Source organism: Vanessa tameamea, chromosome 2 (genome assembly GCF_037043105.1).
Source record: "Vanessa tameamea isolate UH-Manoa-2023 chromosome 2, ilVanTame1 primary haplotype, whole genome shotgun sequence".
Classification (NCBI taxonomy): domain Eukaryota; kingdom Metazoa; phylum Arthropoda; class Insecta; order Lepidoptera; family Nymphalidae; genus Vanessa; species Vanessa tameamea.
Genome location: NC_087310.1, coordinates 13,497,128 through 13,511,939, shown reverse-complemented (window position 1 = coordinate 13,511,939; position 14,812 = coordinate 13,497,128). Strand labels below are relative to the sequence as shown.

The following is a 14,812-nucleotide window of genomic DNA, read 5'->3' as shown; positions in this document are numbered from 1 at the left end:
TTAGTATTAATTTAAAATTACTTTTTCGTGTAATTTAAGTAAAAATCAAAGAAAAGGACTTAGATTAAAAGAAAATTCATATTTCAATTAAAACTTCTTATAAAATGTCATTGTTGTATTGTCTGCACAACTTATCTATGGTGTTTTTACCTAGTGTGATATATGCCAAATGCCAATTGCCATTTGCCAATGTCAGCAAGCCATAAGACAATCACTGAACCAAAAATTTCAGCTCTAAGTCAATAAATTATATATTTTTCTAACGAAATAAATATGGACACTGAACATAAATTATCGCACAAAGCCAAAAAACGTATTAAGGAAGTAAAGAGAAAAGCCCGACCAGGTATGCCTTAGCAGACTATGAACATATTATTTCGGCGAATTAACGTTATTCTAAGCGTCAATGCTTTTCTTATCAATAATATTATAATTTGTTTTATTCTTCAAAAGATAGGATTCGAGAATTAAGTAAAAAGTACAAAGGTTACTTGGATTAATATAAATATTCAATGTTCTAGAACGAGTCCCGGGTGACATACGTTTTGAATCGCCACCCTAATTTAATGCTATTATTTTAATTATTATAATGAGCAAATAATGTTTAGGAATATAACGTTGTAAGAGCTATTACTTATGCCTATGTGAATAACATTTTAATATATTTTTGAACTGATTATAAATTAACACCGACTAATATATATATCTTTAGATGCTGATGCTTGAATGTGGTTGTCCTGAACATGTCATGTGTTCTCATTACAAAGTTACGAAAATAATAAATAAAATTAAAAAGTTGGAAATATGTACATAACATATTATTTACTGACCTGAAAAAAAACACTCTTTTTTTCAATTAGTTTCACTGTCCACACTATGTAACCATATTTCATTATTTGCCTTTTAGCTTTCTGTCTATTACACCTATGTAACATTTACCTTATTGTTTTTTATGATTTCTGTAAATTAACCTCAAAAATCATAAACCTTAGAATTAATCATATATTTTTTTGTCCATGCCATAGTACATACATTGTTTTTATATGTTTCTAAGGAAATTACTGCTGACTATGATCTGTGAATTTTGAACTTTATGTAGGTCAACTTAACTAATTTGTGGCTAATTAATGAGACTAATTATGAATCGTAAGCAATTTCCTAATGCCTATTTTATGTATTTCAGTTAAGAGTATGTGTACCAAGAAATAACAGAATATTAATTTGTCATTTATTAAGATTTAGAATCAACAATATCTACAAATCAGTTTTAATTGATAATTGATGAAAATATTATGATAAATATTAAGTCATCCTTTCATAATTTCCTCTTAGAACTCTTAGATATATAATATCAGCTATAAATGAGAATAGTTGACATCAAATGCCTTGAAAAATTTTGGCCAGCATTGCTCTACATATTTGTAATAAATATGTAGAGAGTATTAGCTGAAATATGGAAGAGTTGGTATTACAAATTTAATATGCTTTATTGTCAGGTCTAGCTTAGATCATATTTACATGATTTATTTTTTCTTAATCAAATCTATCATAAAGTTGCTTCAGATTTTTTAGTAATTTATTTCAGATATTACTCTATTTAATAAAATTCAATGAAGTTTGACTAATATGTATGTATAATTAAACTATGTTACTGATAATTATTTCTTTTCAATTTCTAGAATTGGCTGACAAATTCCAATGGGTAGCTTTAAAATATGCAAATAATTTTGAAGAGTTTTTAAAATGTAAAGATAATGTTGACAGAATAGATGTAAATGAGGTATCACCAGAAGAGTTCATAAAGAGATATGAGAAAATATATAAACCTGTAGTAATAACGAACATACAAACCAATTGGCGAGCAAACCATAAATGGACTCAAGAGAGACTAGCCAAAAAGTATCGAAACCAAAAATTCAAGTGTGGCGAAGATAACGAGGGATATAGTGTTAAAATGAAAATGAAGTATTATATAGAGTATATGAGGACAACGACTGACGATAGTCCCCTTTATATTTTTGATAGTAGTTTTGGTGAGCATCCTAGAAGGAAAAAGCTATTAGAAGATTACGAAGTTCCAAGATATTTTAGTGATGATTTATTTAAATATTGTGGTGAAGAAAGGAGACCACCTTACCGCTGGTTTGTGATGGGACCACAAAGATCAGGTACAGGGATACATATTGACCCCTTAGGAACTAGCGCTTGGAACGCTTTAGTCTTTGGACACAAAAGATGGTGTTTGTTCCCCACACAGACACCTAGAGAGCTTATTAAGGTTACAGGGGCAGTAGGTGGTAAGCAGAGAGATGAAGCCATAACTTGGTTCAAACTTATATATCCAAAAACACAGCTTAATACGTGGCCTGAAGAGTATAAACCGGTATAATTCCTTTTAACTTTTAGAATTCATCAATTTGATTAAAATATATACTATAAATTGTGTTTATTTTTTAATTTATAGGTTGAAATACTTCAGAAACCTGGTGAAACAGTGTTTGTTCCTGGAGGTTGGTGGCATGTTGTCTTGAACCTTGACGACACAATGGCAGTAACACAAAATTTTTGTAGTCGTACCAATTTCCCTGTGGTTTGGCACAAGACTGTGAGAGGACGTCCAAAGCTATCTAAAAAGTGGGTAAAGGTACTAGAATCCAAAGAACCTGATTTATACAAGGTGGCAAGTAGCATGGACTTGAACCAAGGCACTGGTGTTGCATCAGACAGCTCTTCAAATAGCAGCTCATCCAGCAGTGATAGTGACAGTAGTTCCTCTGCAAGCTCTAATGAAGAAGACAGTGGGCAAGAAAGCATCACTGCCCACAAAAAGAAAAGAAAAAGGAAAGCTTAAAAATAGAAGCCTTATACACCCAGAAATAGTAATAATATGTTAAGTAATAAGTTAAGATTCCCTGAGGTTTTATTGTCGTTTGTTTAAATTTAAGCGAGCACTTGTATTACTAGATGTAATTGACTAATGTGTTGTTTTATGTCAGATAAATCAGTATCTTTTGTTAAAGGACCAACCTAATTATCAATAAATTTTAGTATTATAAAGTGTTTGTTTTACATGTCTATTTTACGAGTTTACAGGAAGTTGTAATACATTATGAATTTAAAAGAATATTGAAAATTGTCATTGTGTAATGATGTCATTTTACTTGGTAGAGTTTTAAATTGTAGTTATTTACCCTAATCTGACCTGTTGGCCAGCAAAAACTCCTTATTATTAATTAGATAATATATTTTAAATTCTATCTAAAATTTATTATTCAATTATTCCCCATTCCAAATGCTCTAAAGTTAGGACGTTTTTGAATGGACCACCGTTAGCAGCACAATATTCTAATCCGAAATTTTGCAATATTTTTTTTTTTTATTATTTATTGTATTCTATAGGTATATATAGTGACCAAAGACGAAGTAGACTAAGCAGTAGAAATTATAGATAATTATATAACTTTTTTGAATTAGTCTCATTTTTGCCGGAGTTACTAAAACTTATGTTATACGTTTAGATTTTTAATTATGGCTTCTTTGTACGTTCCTCATGTACATATTTTGTTTTTATTATGAACAATATATAAGGAGTAAAAATATTATTTTAAAATAAAGAAAATAATTCGATTGGTTTTCTGAAACTAATTATTACAGCAGAGTGCCACGTAATTTCAAACGTCTATAGATCAGAAGTTAGTATATTGAACACCTTACATTTTTACAAAACTAATTAGACTTGATTGAAAAAGCGAATATACTATTATCTATTGGTCCTAAAATTGGAAAAATAATATAGTATAGAAAAAATTATCAACCTATATATATTTTATTATTAAAAATAAGAGGTTCTTATCATAGCAGTCTTTATTAGGAATAATAGTCATTTAGCACAGTTGCAGTAGTGACCTCTGTATTGCAAATATTATAGGCAGTTTTGACATGCGCGTCACTATTGACTTAAAAGTAAAAAAAAAAGTCTTGTTATCTATGGTTTTTAGCAGCCATTTGTTATTCGTGCCGAAGTCTTCGAAAAGTTTTGTATCAAAATGTTACGGTCAGCTTCTGGTGCCTTTATAAATGTTGTCAGGAAATCCCTAGTCCCAGCATCTAGGGTTTCTTCCGTCATTCCTGCCAGGTGGTCACATGATGGTCCAGTTGAATCCGACGAAGAATTTGATGCCAGGTTAGACTTATAGTTTGACGTTATGTAACTGAAAATAATATTACTATCAGTAAAATAATCTTTATTTTAGCTATGGATAATAGCTTTTATTTATTGAATAAATATTTCAACCAAGCTTTAACAATGTTTAATATAAATTGACTAAAAAATACTTTGATTGACAAGTGTGTTGATAATATTAAATGTGGTATTTTTTAAATAAAATAAACGAGGTTACTGTTTAAAATATGCTAAATATAAACAGAAAGATCGATTTGAAATAACCTTAATCTTTATACATAGATTTAAATATACCCATTGTATCCAGTAAGAAAAATTAGACTTGAGACGAAGAAACAATCTTATAAGACTCATTCATTTTACAATAAGAAGAGAATACTTTAAAATAAATGAATTCAATAATTTGTAAACTTAACGTCATCAAATTTATTCCTTTTAATTTCAGATATGAAGCTTTCTTCAACAGAAAAGACATTGACGGATGGGAAGTCCGTAAGGGCATGAATGACCTCTGTGGTATGGATCTTGTACCTGACCCAAAAATCATCAAGGCAGCAATGCATGCCTGCAGGAGAGTTAATGACTATGCCCTCGCAATCAGGTTTCTTGAAGCTTGCAAAGACAAGTGTGGTCCTAGAGTAGGAGAAATCTACCCCTATATTATCCAAGAAATTAAGCCAACACTCACAGAACTTGGTATTGAAACTCCAGAGGAAATTGGCTACGACAAGCCTGAGTTAGCTTTAAAAAATGTTTTTGACATGTAAAGGCATTGTGATAAAAACTGAAGCTGTAGAAGAATTTATGTAATAGTTATGTTATTGATTTTATTTAAATATGAGGAAAGTATAATTTGAGTATACCATTAGTTCCATCTGATTGTTTAATAAAGGCTTGTCTAACATGAGTTTGTTTTTATTTCCACATCAAACTAAAAGTGCAAGATGCACTTGGTTGGCATTTTACAAGAAAAAATGCAACATATAATGCAACCACTTCAGCATGTAGATTCTGATAAGGAAAGTCAGTAGGCAGTAACATTTTAATGCAGTTATTCATAAATACATTTAATGAGGGTGGTCAAGCACCAGGCGTTCTATTTGAACATTAATTACATATGTGAGAACAACTTATCATTACACCATACAATCTATAATGAAACAATTTGTGATATTACATTAGTAAAAGAGAAGAATCAAGCATTGTACTATAAACAAACTAACTCAATTGCAGGTGAATGCTGAAATTAACTCAATGAGAGTTACCAAACGAAGAACCGCCCTAACTTTTCCATTTTGTATATTCTAACATGAAAATTATGAAAACTAATTCCAAATCTATTTTTTTAAATTATGTAAGTGCATTTTATTGAATACAATGTTCAGTGAATTTAAAATGTAAAAAAGTCTCTCAAGTTTTATTACAGTATTGTTGACCTTGAGCCTGGGAAAGATTGATTTTGTTGCATCACAAAAGAGAAGTGCGAAACTTTAATTATGGGCTATGATTTTAGGGCACACACACACACACAAAAATAAAAAGTGATTGACGTTTGATTAATCTACAAAAAAATTATTACTTCAATTTCGTAGCAAGAATAACGAATGTATCTGCTGACAGCAGGCGGGTTGTGAAGCCATTTTATCATTGGGCCCAATATAAGTACCCGAAGAATTGAAATCGTATTTGCTCTACTTCTAATGGTACATCCTGTCAATCATATACAGTAGTAGTATTTAATGCATCTTATCCTTCTAATGTCTATTAACTAGTATGTATGTATATATAGTTCAGTTTGGCTCTGCTATAGTGGTATTGTATCCTGGCCCTCAGGGAGACACCGAGAGAGTGCCAGGTATAGAACCTGCAAAATTCATATTCCTTGCTATTTTCTATGATATAATTACCTTTATATAATTTTTTTTTTATTTATTTAAATTAATTCGATGCTGTACGGTATACGTTTCGTTAATATGGCACGTTCCCAGAGCGATAAGAATAATATGCGTAAAGTTGAAAATAATAGCTGAAATCACAAGTAAGGCATCAAAGTAAAAATTTAGAAAGTGAACTGTAAGTCTGTAACTATGGCGTTGTCTACACATCCTCCCGCTCGCAGCTACAGGGCTCATCCACCAGGACCTCATCCAAAGGGAGTGAAGACCGATAGTGTTCATTACATATAGTACTAAAGGTAGAGTACATTACATTTTATTTCGAATATTTCTTGAACCCCAAAATCTAGCTTTACATTCACATAGTTATTCATTTATTGTTCTTATTTATATATGACCGACAGATAGATAGGTATATTTTATGGTATATATATATATTTTTTTTTCTTTTATGATATATAAATAAATACATAGCTGCATTTTTTTCTTTTTATTTCAAAAATCCCTATAAAATGAAACAGATAATCGATATTATTAGGTACCTCTTCTTTAATGCCTGGCTATTGAATTGTACTTATCAGTTAATATACTTGATATTAGAGATAAGATAAATGTGTGAATTGTAACCAATACAAAAATGTAATTATATGAATCTTTTGATATTTTAAATTAATAATGTTAAACCCTGACATCGTCAAAATATTCCATGAACTTTGTCATAAAATACTACAACTGATTTTAAGTTAATTTTGCAACTTGAGAAGTTGCAAAATCAACAATAGCTTGAATAAGTTGATGTATCGCGGTTTTTACCTATGTTTAAAAGTATAATAAAACAAAAACAAATGTACGTAAATACTTTATTTATAATGATTGCAATATTCACACAGTCATACCATTATTTACAACCACAAATTATTGTACTTAACAACAAAATTGTGCTTTTCATTTCTAAACATAAGACAAAACACAATCGCTCTTTGGTTTAAATTAAAATAAATTACTAAACGCATGATAAACTAAATAAATATTCAAATGACAAAACAATTGGTACATCACTTGTCTTTTCGTACGACAAATAATTTTCATCATACATTTAAAATATATCGATTTGTACTTTTCTATGACTTCTATCCTTATCACTAATTTTGACTATAATTTTTAAATTAATATTAATTTTAGGGTCAACCGTTTGAACCTAATAATATAGGTTTAATAACATACAAATGGCGATAGTTATCATCTAGGCTTCTCTATTTGAAAGCTTAGAGTCAAATATCTCTGGTATTGCTAGGGAAACTTTATTACCACATTTAAAACATCGATATATTGGTTTTGAAACCCTGCGCGGTAATTAAAATTTTCAATAAGTACAGTTAAATACATCAATTACTTTAATTTGCCTAGGTAGGTACGTATGTTACAAATTTAATTATTATAAAAGTTTTTTTTTGTATATCTTTAGTAGACTAGATTCTTTCCGCTAATGACTGTCGGTAGACTAGAATGAAACGTTCGCGTAACAAACAATAAAAATAAATTAAAACAACATTTTACTTAACAAATATCCTTAAATAAATTATGAATTAGAGGAATGTAGTTCACATAATAAATAATAATGTAGATACATTTTTAACAGAAAAATAAACGATAAGTTTTCATCGTCTACGTAAAATAAACGCGTGTAGTAAAAAAAATATTGCACAAATCTGGGATTTAGATCAACACCAAATAATTAAAAACACTAAAACTTACTAAATGTTCTAGTCTCGGGTGGTTGAAAGATAATTTTAATAATAATAAATAAATTAAACTAAGCATTGAATAAATAAAATAAATAGTTATTCCCATTTTATGGATCCTTAGTTACCGATCAAGGAGATAAGGTTTTTTAATAAAATTACGCTACTTAGGATGTAATGTGCGACACGGTCACACGTACGCACGCTTCAAGCGCGACACGTCAGTAATCCTACTTTTCATTATTGAGAAAGTTTAAAATTGAACAGAGTAAAACTTAAACGCATCTATTATTAATTAGCCAATTTTAAAATCAAAAAGCAGTATTACTGATCGCGCTCCACAGATTCTCACTCGTGAATTATCCCTAGAAAATATAACCCTTTACCCGCTCTCGACACGTTCATAACACTATGTTCGTCTACAAATGCCAATCGTCATTTCCGATACATAATTATCAGGAAATGCATAAAATTTATTAAATATTACTATAATTTAACTGCAAAATGTGTCACATGACGGAAGTACTGGTTTTTATAGTAAAAATCGTGAATTTGAAATCGTCTCGCTTTCTACGGCCGGCTTCTCCATGAACTACTTATTATTCAGTAAAGCAGAGGTTATTTAAGTCGTAAGTGTGGCGAGAGGCGCCGGCGCGACGGCGGGCGAGGGGCGCGCGTGGGGCGCGGCGGGCGCGGGGCGCGCGGCGGGCGCGGGCGCGGGCGCGGGGAGGGCGCGCGCAGCAGCTAGGAGTCGGCCGCCACCGCGTCGCGCTCGGATTTCACTTGCTGGAATGAGAGCTCCTTGAGTGTCATTGAAAGTGGTGATCACAATTCGGTTGTGCAACTTTTTCTTCAGCTTTATTTCATACCTGATGCTAAATTGTTAAGACCTTCACCCAGGTTTTGGACCTAAGACATTCTTTCATTCTCATTTGATACGGTCTATGGTATAATACGCTTACCCAAAATTTTATAGCAATCGTTGTATGTTACATGGTTTCAATTAATTTGTGAATTGAAATTTTTAAGCCATTATCTGAATACAGAGGCAACGATAAGTATTACTCGACGGTAAAATATCAAATATAGAGCAACTTGCTGCACAAGTTCGGTGTTCGGTCTCACCATGGCCTTGGTGAGCACTGTGGCGTCCTTGAGACTGAGCACCTGCAGCACCTGCGCCTCCCCGCCGCCCTGCAGCATGACCTGCGCCACCCCGCCGCCCATGGAGATCGCCTCCAGCGTCTCGCCGTTCTGCTCCACCTGCACATCGACGATACATTATAAGAATCACCACCAAGTGCACAGTTTATATTATATTTTGTAGTATATATTTTTTATAATAATAGTTTTACTTTGATTTCACCTGATGCATAGTCGATACTAAATGTAATAGCCTTCACAGAAACAAAATAGTTTAAAAAAAGAACTAATAAAAATAAAAACGTACAATAGCAAATTAATAAACATACACACCTAGTCGTGTCGGAAGCGTTTCGTGCGTCGCTCTACACACAACACAACTCAAATAAAACGCTCACAGTACACTCACTGTTTATTTCTGAGCTCAATAACAAAACATTGCGTAGACTCACAATTGCACTTGGATTTCTAAGCGATAAGTATTGCATTCACTTAAACCAATTCAAACTAATTTAATTCTAGAGTAATAAAACAAATGTTTATGAAGGCAATTAAAATGAAAAATGAATGTACCATTACTTTTACGAATTCTAGCAATGTCTGTTCTGAGGAAATCCTTTAGTAATTACTGGAAGCTCCAATACAGGTTCAAAAACAATCTAAGGAACAGGGTTTGACCCTGTGCTAATTTCACATCACTAGAGCGGGCGATATGCTAAAGTTATATGTATATATTAGTTTTTTTTTCAATTCGCATAAAATCCAAGAGCGTAAAATAAATCAACAACACAAAGTAATTGTTCTACTTAAAATTAAACACAAATATACAAATAATGTTAAAATTAAACTCAAGCAACAGCTCAACAGCACAAATCAATACTGAATATATTTATATAATAGAATACATCTCAATGAACAACAGAATTTTTCTAACAACATTTCAACAAAAAATAAAATATAAGTCATGCATTTGCAACCTATGAACACTGGCTTATTAACATAAGTTAATTTCAAAAGAGCTTCATTAATGAATGAAAAAATTTACAATAAACCTAATTTAGTAACGGTGACAAAGTTTCACTTTGTCCAAGCCTTATTTGGTATTTTAATTGCACAAATATAGTCAATGGAGCAAAGAGGATATTTTGAAATTCCTCGACTATTTATGTTTTCATTATTTTTAATACATATTCAGTTGTACTGCTGTCGAAAGTCAACATGTATTTTCAAACGAAACAAGTTTGAATAAAAATGTCCATAAAAAATTCTAATATGTAATGACATTATGTGATAGGAACTCGTAATTAAAAATCTAACATACAACAACAAAAAAATAACTTCAATAGTAAATAAATGAACTATATTTAAATAAATATAATATTGTATCGAATATGTAATTTAAATTAAGAACTAAACCGTTTTTTGTAAAATATATTGGTATATAATAGACAGTGCAACAGAAAACAATAATTTAAAAATATAATACTTCTTCATTCATAGCTGGTTTAGTATTCATCATACATTTATTTTACAATGTTCAAACAGAATTGTATAGTTATATTTTCAAGTGTTGCACTACCTAAAAATAAAATGCAAACACTAATTCAACATTGCAAGCACAATAACTACATACAAGTGAATATAAACCACACATGTGCAATAAAATAAATAATAATACTATATTATGGCATCTGGCATTTCATGCATGTCTTGTAAGAACAAGCTTCAAGATTTCTTTGGTATGCTAATAAACTAGGCGACTTTTAACATTTAACTTATATCTAGAAAAATAAAATATATTTTGTTTAAAACAAACGTAAATATAAAAATAAATAACGACATTTCTTAGCATCTGTCGTTGGATAAACTCTGTATTAAAGACTTATTTATTTGGCACTCAAATCCAACATTTTAGGACGAAATCGTAGCTTATACTATTTTTTGTACAATTAAATTATTGTACTTATATGCAAATTAGGATAATATATTATCACATTGTTTAATTGTTACAAAACTAAGTGAAAAAACAACAAAGACATTTGTTGGTATTTATGTGCTCCCAAATAGTCATATATGGATGTTATGCATCTACAATTCAATACATTCGTACAGACTAATGCCTCGAATATATTTTATAATATGGTTTCTACTCTGCTCATATTATTTATCTTAAATATCATATAGCTTGTTAGGCAGACCTAGACATCTTTTAGGCTTCTAGGTATCTTAAGATAACTAATTTGTAATAAAATTATAATGTTCATCAAACAACAATATTAAATAAAACATTGTATGTATATTGGTCTGGTGCATGTTTTATCAAAACATAGCAACATTAAAATTCTACAATAATAGTGGGTATACTTTGACACATTAATTATGTATTACATAAAAAAGCCATATTATATAAAAGCTTAAAAGCCTTTGTCAGTCTATTATGCAATTACCAACATGATCAATAATATTGCTCACTAATTTATTTATTATTTGCTGAAATTAGTAATCATTGAACGAAGCCTTACAATGTCGCAACGGGCGACCAATGAGCGTCCGGTGCTCAGTTGGCTTTGTAATTGAGATCTGCTCATATTTTTAGCAACTGGTAGTATGTAAAGTCTTTGAATTAATTATTATTTTAAATACCATAAAGTGGAAACTGTTTCCGTTTTCATAACATTTTTCATTAAAATACACATTGTCTTAAGACATAGTCATAATCTATTTTACAGAAGTTTATATATGTTGACCAATGTGGGCTGGACTTGAATTTCAGACAAATATAAATTACACTAATAAATAGAAGTACAACAAGAATGATGGTTGTGTTCTGCAATTAAGTAACTCTAATATTTGTTGTATATCAGCTTTCTGATTTATTTATATAGCCTCCAAATATTTATCATTTATTTTTACTTTTAAGTATAGAACATGCATACAATATAATTTAAGAAGAACACTAATCTGTCTCAATTCCAATCCGAGGTGAAACAAACTAAATGCAATCAATAATTAAGTAGTTTCTAAAACGATACTTAAAATATATCCTATATTTTTGGTAAACGACTCTTACATAATACTGTGTATATTAAGAAATTAATTACAGCCAGCTAGCCACAATACCCTCGGGACTATATGTCGATTGTTAGAGACGAGCATCGGAGTGAGCGAGGGATCGTGTTTAATTCGGTAATGCATTAAGACTTCGTGGGGGAGAGTGGGGTAGTGTCAGGTCTAGTCGGGCTCGATCTTGAGTCGTCGCACCTGCACGAGCGGCGCGACGCAGACGCCGTCCTGCTGCTGCATGGACGCCACCATGGACTGGTACACAGACGCAGACACCGGCACTGTTATCACGCCCGACACCGACACCGGGTAACCTGCAGGAACATTGGATTTAATAAGTATGCACATTTCATTACAAATTGTTTAATTAGTATAAAAAAAAATTTTCTTTATTTATATATTCTAGATTTATATATTTTTTATGAAATTCAATATAATAATAGTTGAAATCAAAAACCCTGGCGCAGTCTCTTAGTATAATTAACTAAATATTATAATGACTATGTATCCTAACTTAGCTGCTGACATCTGTTTATATATATACAATTATACATATATAATCAGCAGATTCAAAAGTCGTATATATAATATATATGTGGCTTTTAAACCCAAAAAAAATACTATTTATTTTTTTATAATATAAACCTTCCTTAGGTATGCTAAAATACCACCTGATGGTAAATGGTCACCACTGCACATAGACATTGCTGTAACTGAAATATTAACCATTCCTTACATCGCCAATGCACCACCAACATTGGGAACTATGATGTTATGTCCCTTGTACTTGTAGTTACAATGACTCACTCACCCCTCAAACCGGAACACAACAATACTATGATATATACTATGAGTACTGTTGTTTGGCGGTAGAACGGTGTGTAATGTAGTTGTGCCTGTAGTTACACTGACTCACTCACCCTCCAAACTGGAACACAACCATATTGAGTATTGTTTGGCGGTAGAATACGTGATGAATGCTCCAAACCGTCTGGGTAGCTACGGCGGTTCTACCGCCATATCTACCAGACGGGCCATCTCAAAACTGACCACCACGTAAAAGGCACAATCAAAAAAGTGTAATCGTGGCTCGTACCGTGTCCGTCCTCGCCCGTGAGTATGATCTGTCCGTCGTGGTTGAGCGTGGCCTCGGCCACGGCGTTGAGGTCGACGGCCACCGCGCCGTCCCCCTCCAACGCCTGCACCACGCCGCCCCCCTCGCCGCTGTGGATCTGCGACACTCCACACTGTATACTTATATATATGAAACCCAGTAATATAAAGACCAATGATTGGACAGAGACTAGTCAGATGGGTCGGTATGAAATCTTACCACCGTTTAATAGGTCGGGTGGAAATGTATATTTATTTAATTTTTTATATTAATTCAGGGTGGAAATTTGATTTCTTTCGTCAAAATATAACTGTTAACACATATGCCTCACTTTAAAGGATCCGTCGATCCAGTTTCGGGTATTTTCGGCAGATCGTGTATCGATACTGACCACTTGCGCCGTGGTGCCGTCGGGCAGCGTAATGATGTGGTTGCTTGGGTCCACCTGGATCAGCGAAACCGAGCCGTCCGGGTTCGTGATCGTCTGCAGAACGGCCGGCGCGTACTGCGACATCTAACGCACACACACAACACAACATTAACACACCCCTGTAATTAGATCGGGACACATACATCGATACGGGATCCGGGCCGTAAAGGACTCTCCACCGAAATCTACGACATGTAGACGGGCCGTATCTAAGAAGAGGCACCGAGACGGCGAGTGAGGGCGACGTGTATAGAAGGGAGCGGAGAAGGGGCCGTACGTCCACGTCGGTGAGGGTCATCTGGTCGATGCAGACTTGCGACGACGACAGCACGGCGGACGCGTGCGCGCGCGCGCCCGACGCGCTCGGCGAGCTGGAGCTGCCCGCGCACGACTGCGCGCACAAGTTACACATCCGGCAGCGTGGTGGACAGGGAATGCATTTAGAAATGGTCATTTGGCACTAATTACTTCACATGCTATCATATCACATACAGGCATCGCTAATGGAGCACATTTTATTTCACGAAATTTAATTAATCGTGAAGCAACCCCGGTACGATATGTAGATCCCACTGAGAACCGGTTAAAATTCAGTAGATACAATTTTAATTAATTTATTATAATTTTGTACAAGTGTTCGTCCAGGGGTCGAAATCTGAAGTTTTTATTTTTCCATTCTTATTTTAATTTTTTAATCAAATAAGCTACTGAACAAAGGAAAAAAATCCAATAACATGTATAGTAGAAAAGGGTGCTGAACTGTTTTGTAATTTAATTATATAAAACATTTACCATTGAAGTTTGAATCAATCAATCTCACTGAAAATTTGAAGCTGAAGCTTGAAGTTTAAGCTTGCTTTATATCAAAATGCAATAAAATTCAGTGGTTTGGCCGTGAAAGGGCAACAGACATACAGATTTACTTTCGCACTTATATTAGAAGAGACGTGATCGTCTGATTGTTCTATGAGCAATAGTCAGCTTCATTTTTCTGAGAAACACGATCGTATCGCTAAGCACCTGCTGTACGGCGATCTTGTCGTCCTCGTCCTCGGTGAAGGCGGGCAGCAGGTCCTCTCGGCCGTGGTACTTGTAGCAGTTGATGACGATCTGTCGCAGCGCATGCGTCCACGACATCTGGTACACACACGTGTATACACAATTAATAAAATATTTATGTCTAAACTACTACCACTATATTCGACACGACCGGATTGAGTTCACGCACAGAACTAGCAATTT

The 14,812-nt window shown here is 33.1% G+C and overlaps 3 protein-coding genes across 9 annotated transcripts in view; 2 read left to right on the top strand and 1 right to left on the bottom strand.

Annotated features, from left to right (window-relative positions):
• The first annotated feature begins 176 nt into the window (after nucleotides 1-176).
• On the top strand, nucleotides 177-3,057 carry LOC113394069 (bifunctional arginine demethylase and lysyl-hydroxylase PSR). The gene is made up of 3 exons (XM_026631263.2): nucleotides 177-346; nucleotides 1,680-2,383; nucleotides 2,465-3,057. The coding sequence occupies exons 1-3, from the start codon at nucleotides 274-276 to the stop codon at nucleotides 2,849-2,851; spliced, it is 1,164 nt and encodes a 387-aa protein (XP_026487048.1). The 5' UTR covers nucleotides 177-273; the 3' UTR covers nucleotides 2,852-3,057.
• Nucleotides 3,058-3,905: 848 nt separating this feature from the next.
• On the top strand, nucleotides 3,906-5,090 carry LOC113394070 (cytochrome c oxidase subunit 5A, mitochondrial). The gene is made up of 2 exons (XM_026631264.2): nucleotides 3,906-4,183; nucleotides 4,629-5,090. The coding sequence occupies exons 1-2, from the start codon at nucleotides 4,047-4,049 to the stop codon at nucleotides 4,948-4,950; spliced, it is 459 nt and encodes a 152-aa protein (XP_026487049.1). The 5' UTR covers nucleotides 3,906-4,046; the 3' UTR covers nucleotides 4,951-5,090.
• Nucleotides 5,091-8,508: 3,418 nt separating this feature from the next.
• LOC113394065 (DNA-binding protein Ewg) overlaps nucleotides 8,509-14,812 on the bottom strand; it is a 13,233-nt gene continuing 6,929 nt past the window's right edge. For 3 of the 7 annotated variants that reach the window (XM_026631250.2, XM_026631249.2, XM_026631251.2), the window contains exons 8-14: nucleotides 14,591-14,707; nucleotides 13,848-13,961; nucleotides 13,472-13,654; nucleotides 13,123-13,258; nucleotides 12,225-12,340; nucleotides 8,946-9,083; nucleotides 8,509-8,606 (exon numbers count right to left, since the gene is read on the bottom strand). In XM_026631250.2, coding sequence (XP_026487035.1) covers nucleotides 8,565-8,606; nucleotides 8,946-9,083; nucleotides 12,225-12,340; nucleotides 13,123-13,258; nucleotides 13,472-13,654; nucleotides 13,848-13,961; nucleotides 14,591-14,707 — 846 coding nt within the window. In that variant the 3' untranslated portion in view covers nucleotides 8,509-8,564. The remainder of the gene's footprint in view (nucleotides 8,607-8,945; nucleotides 9,084-12,224; nucleotides 12,341-13,122; nucleotides 13,259-13,471; nucleotides 13,655-13,847; nucleotides 13,962-14,590; nucleotides 14,708-14,812) is intronic. The other 4 variants (XM_026631253.2, XM_026631256.2, XM_026631254.2 and 1 more) reach the window with 3 other exon arrangements.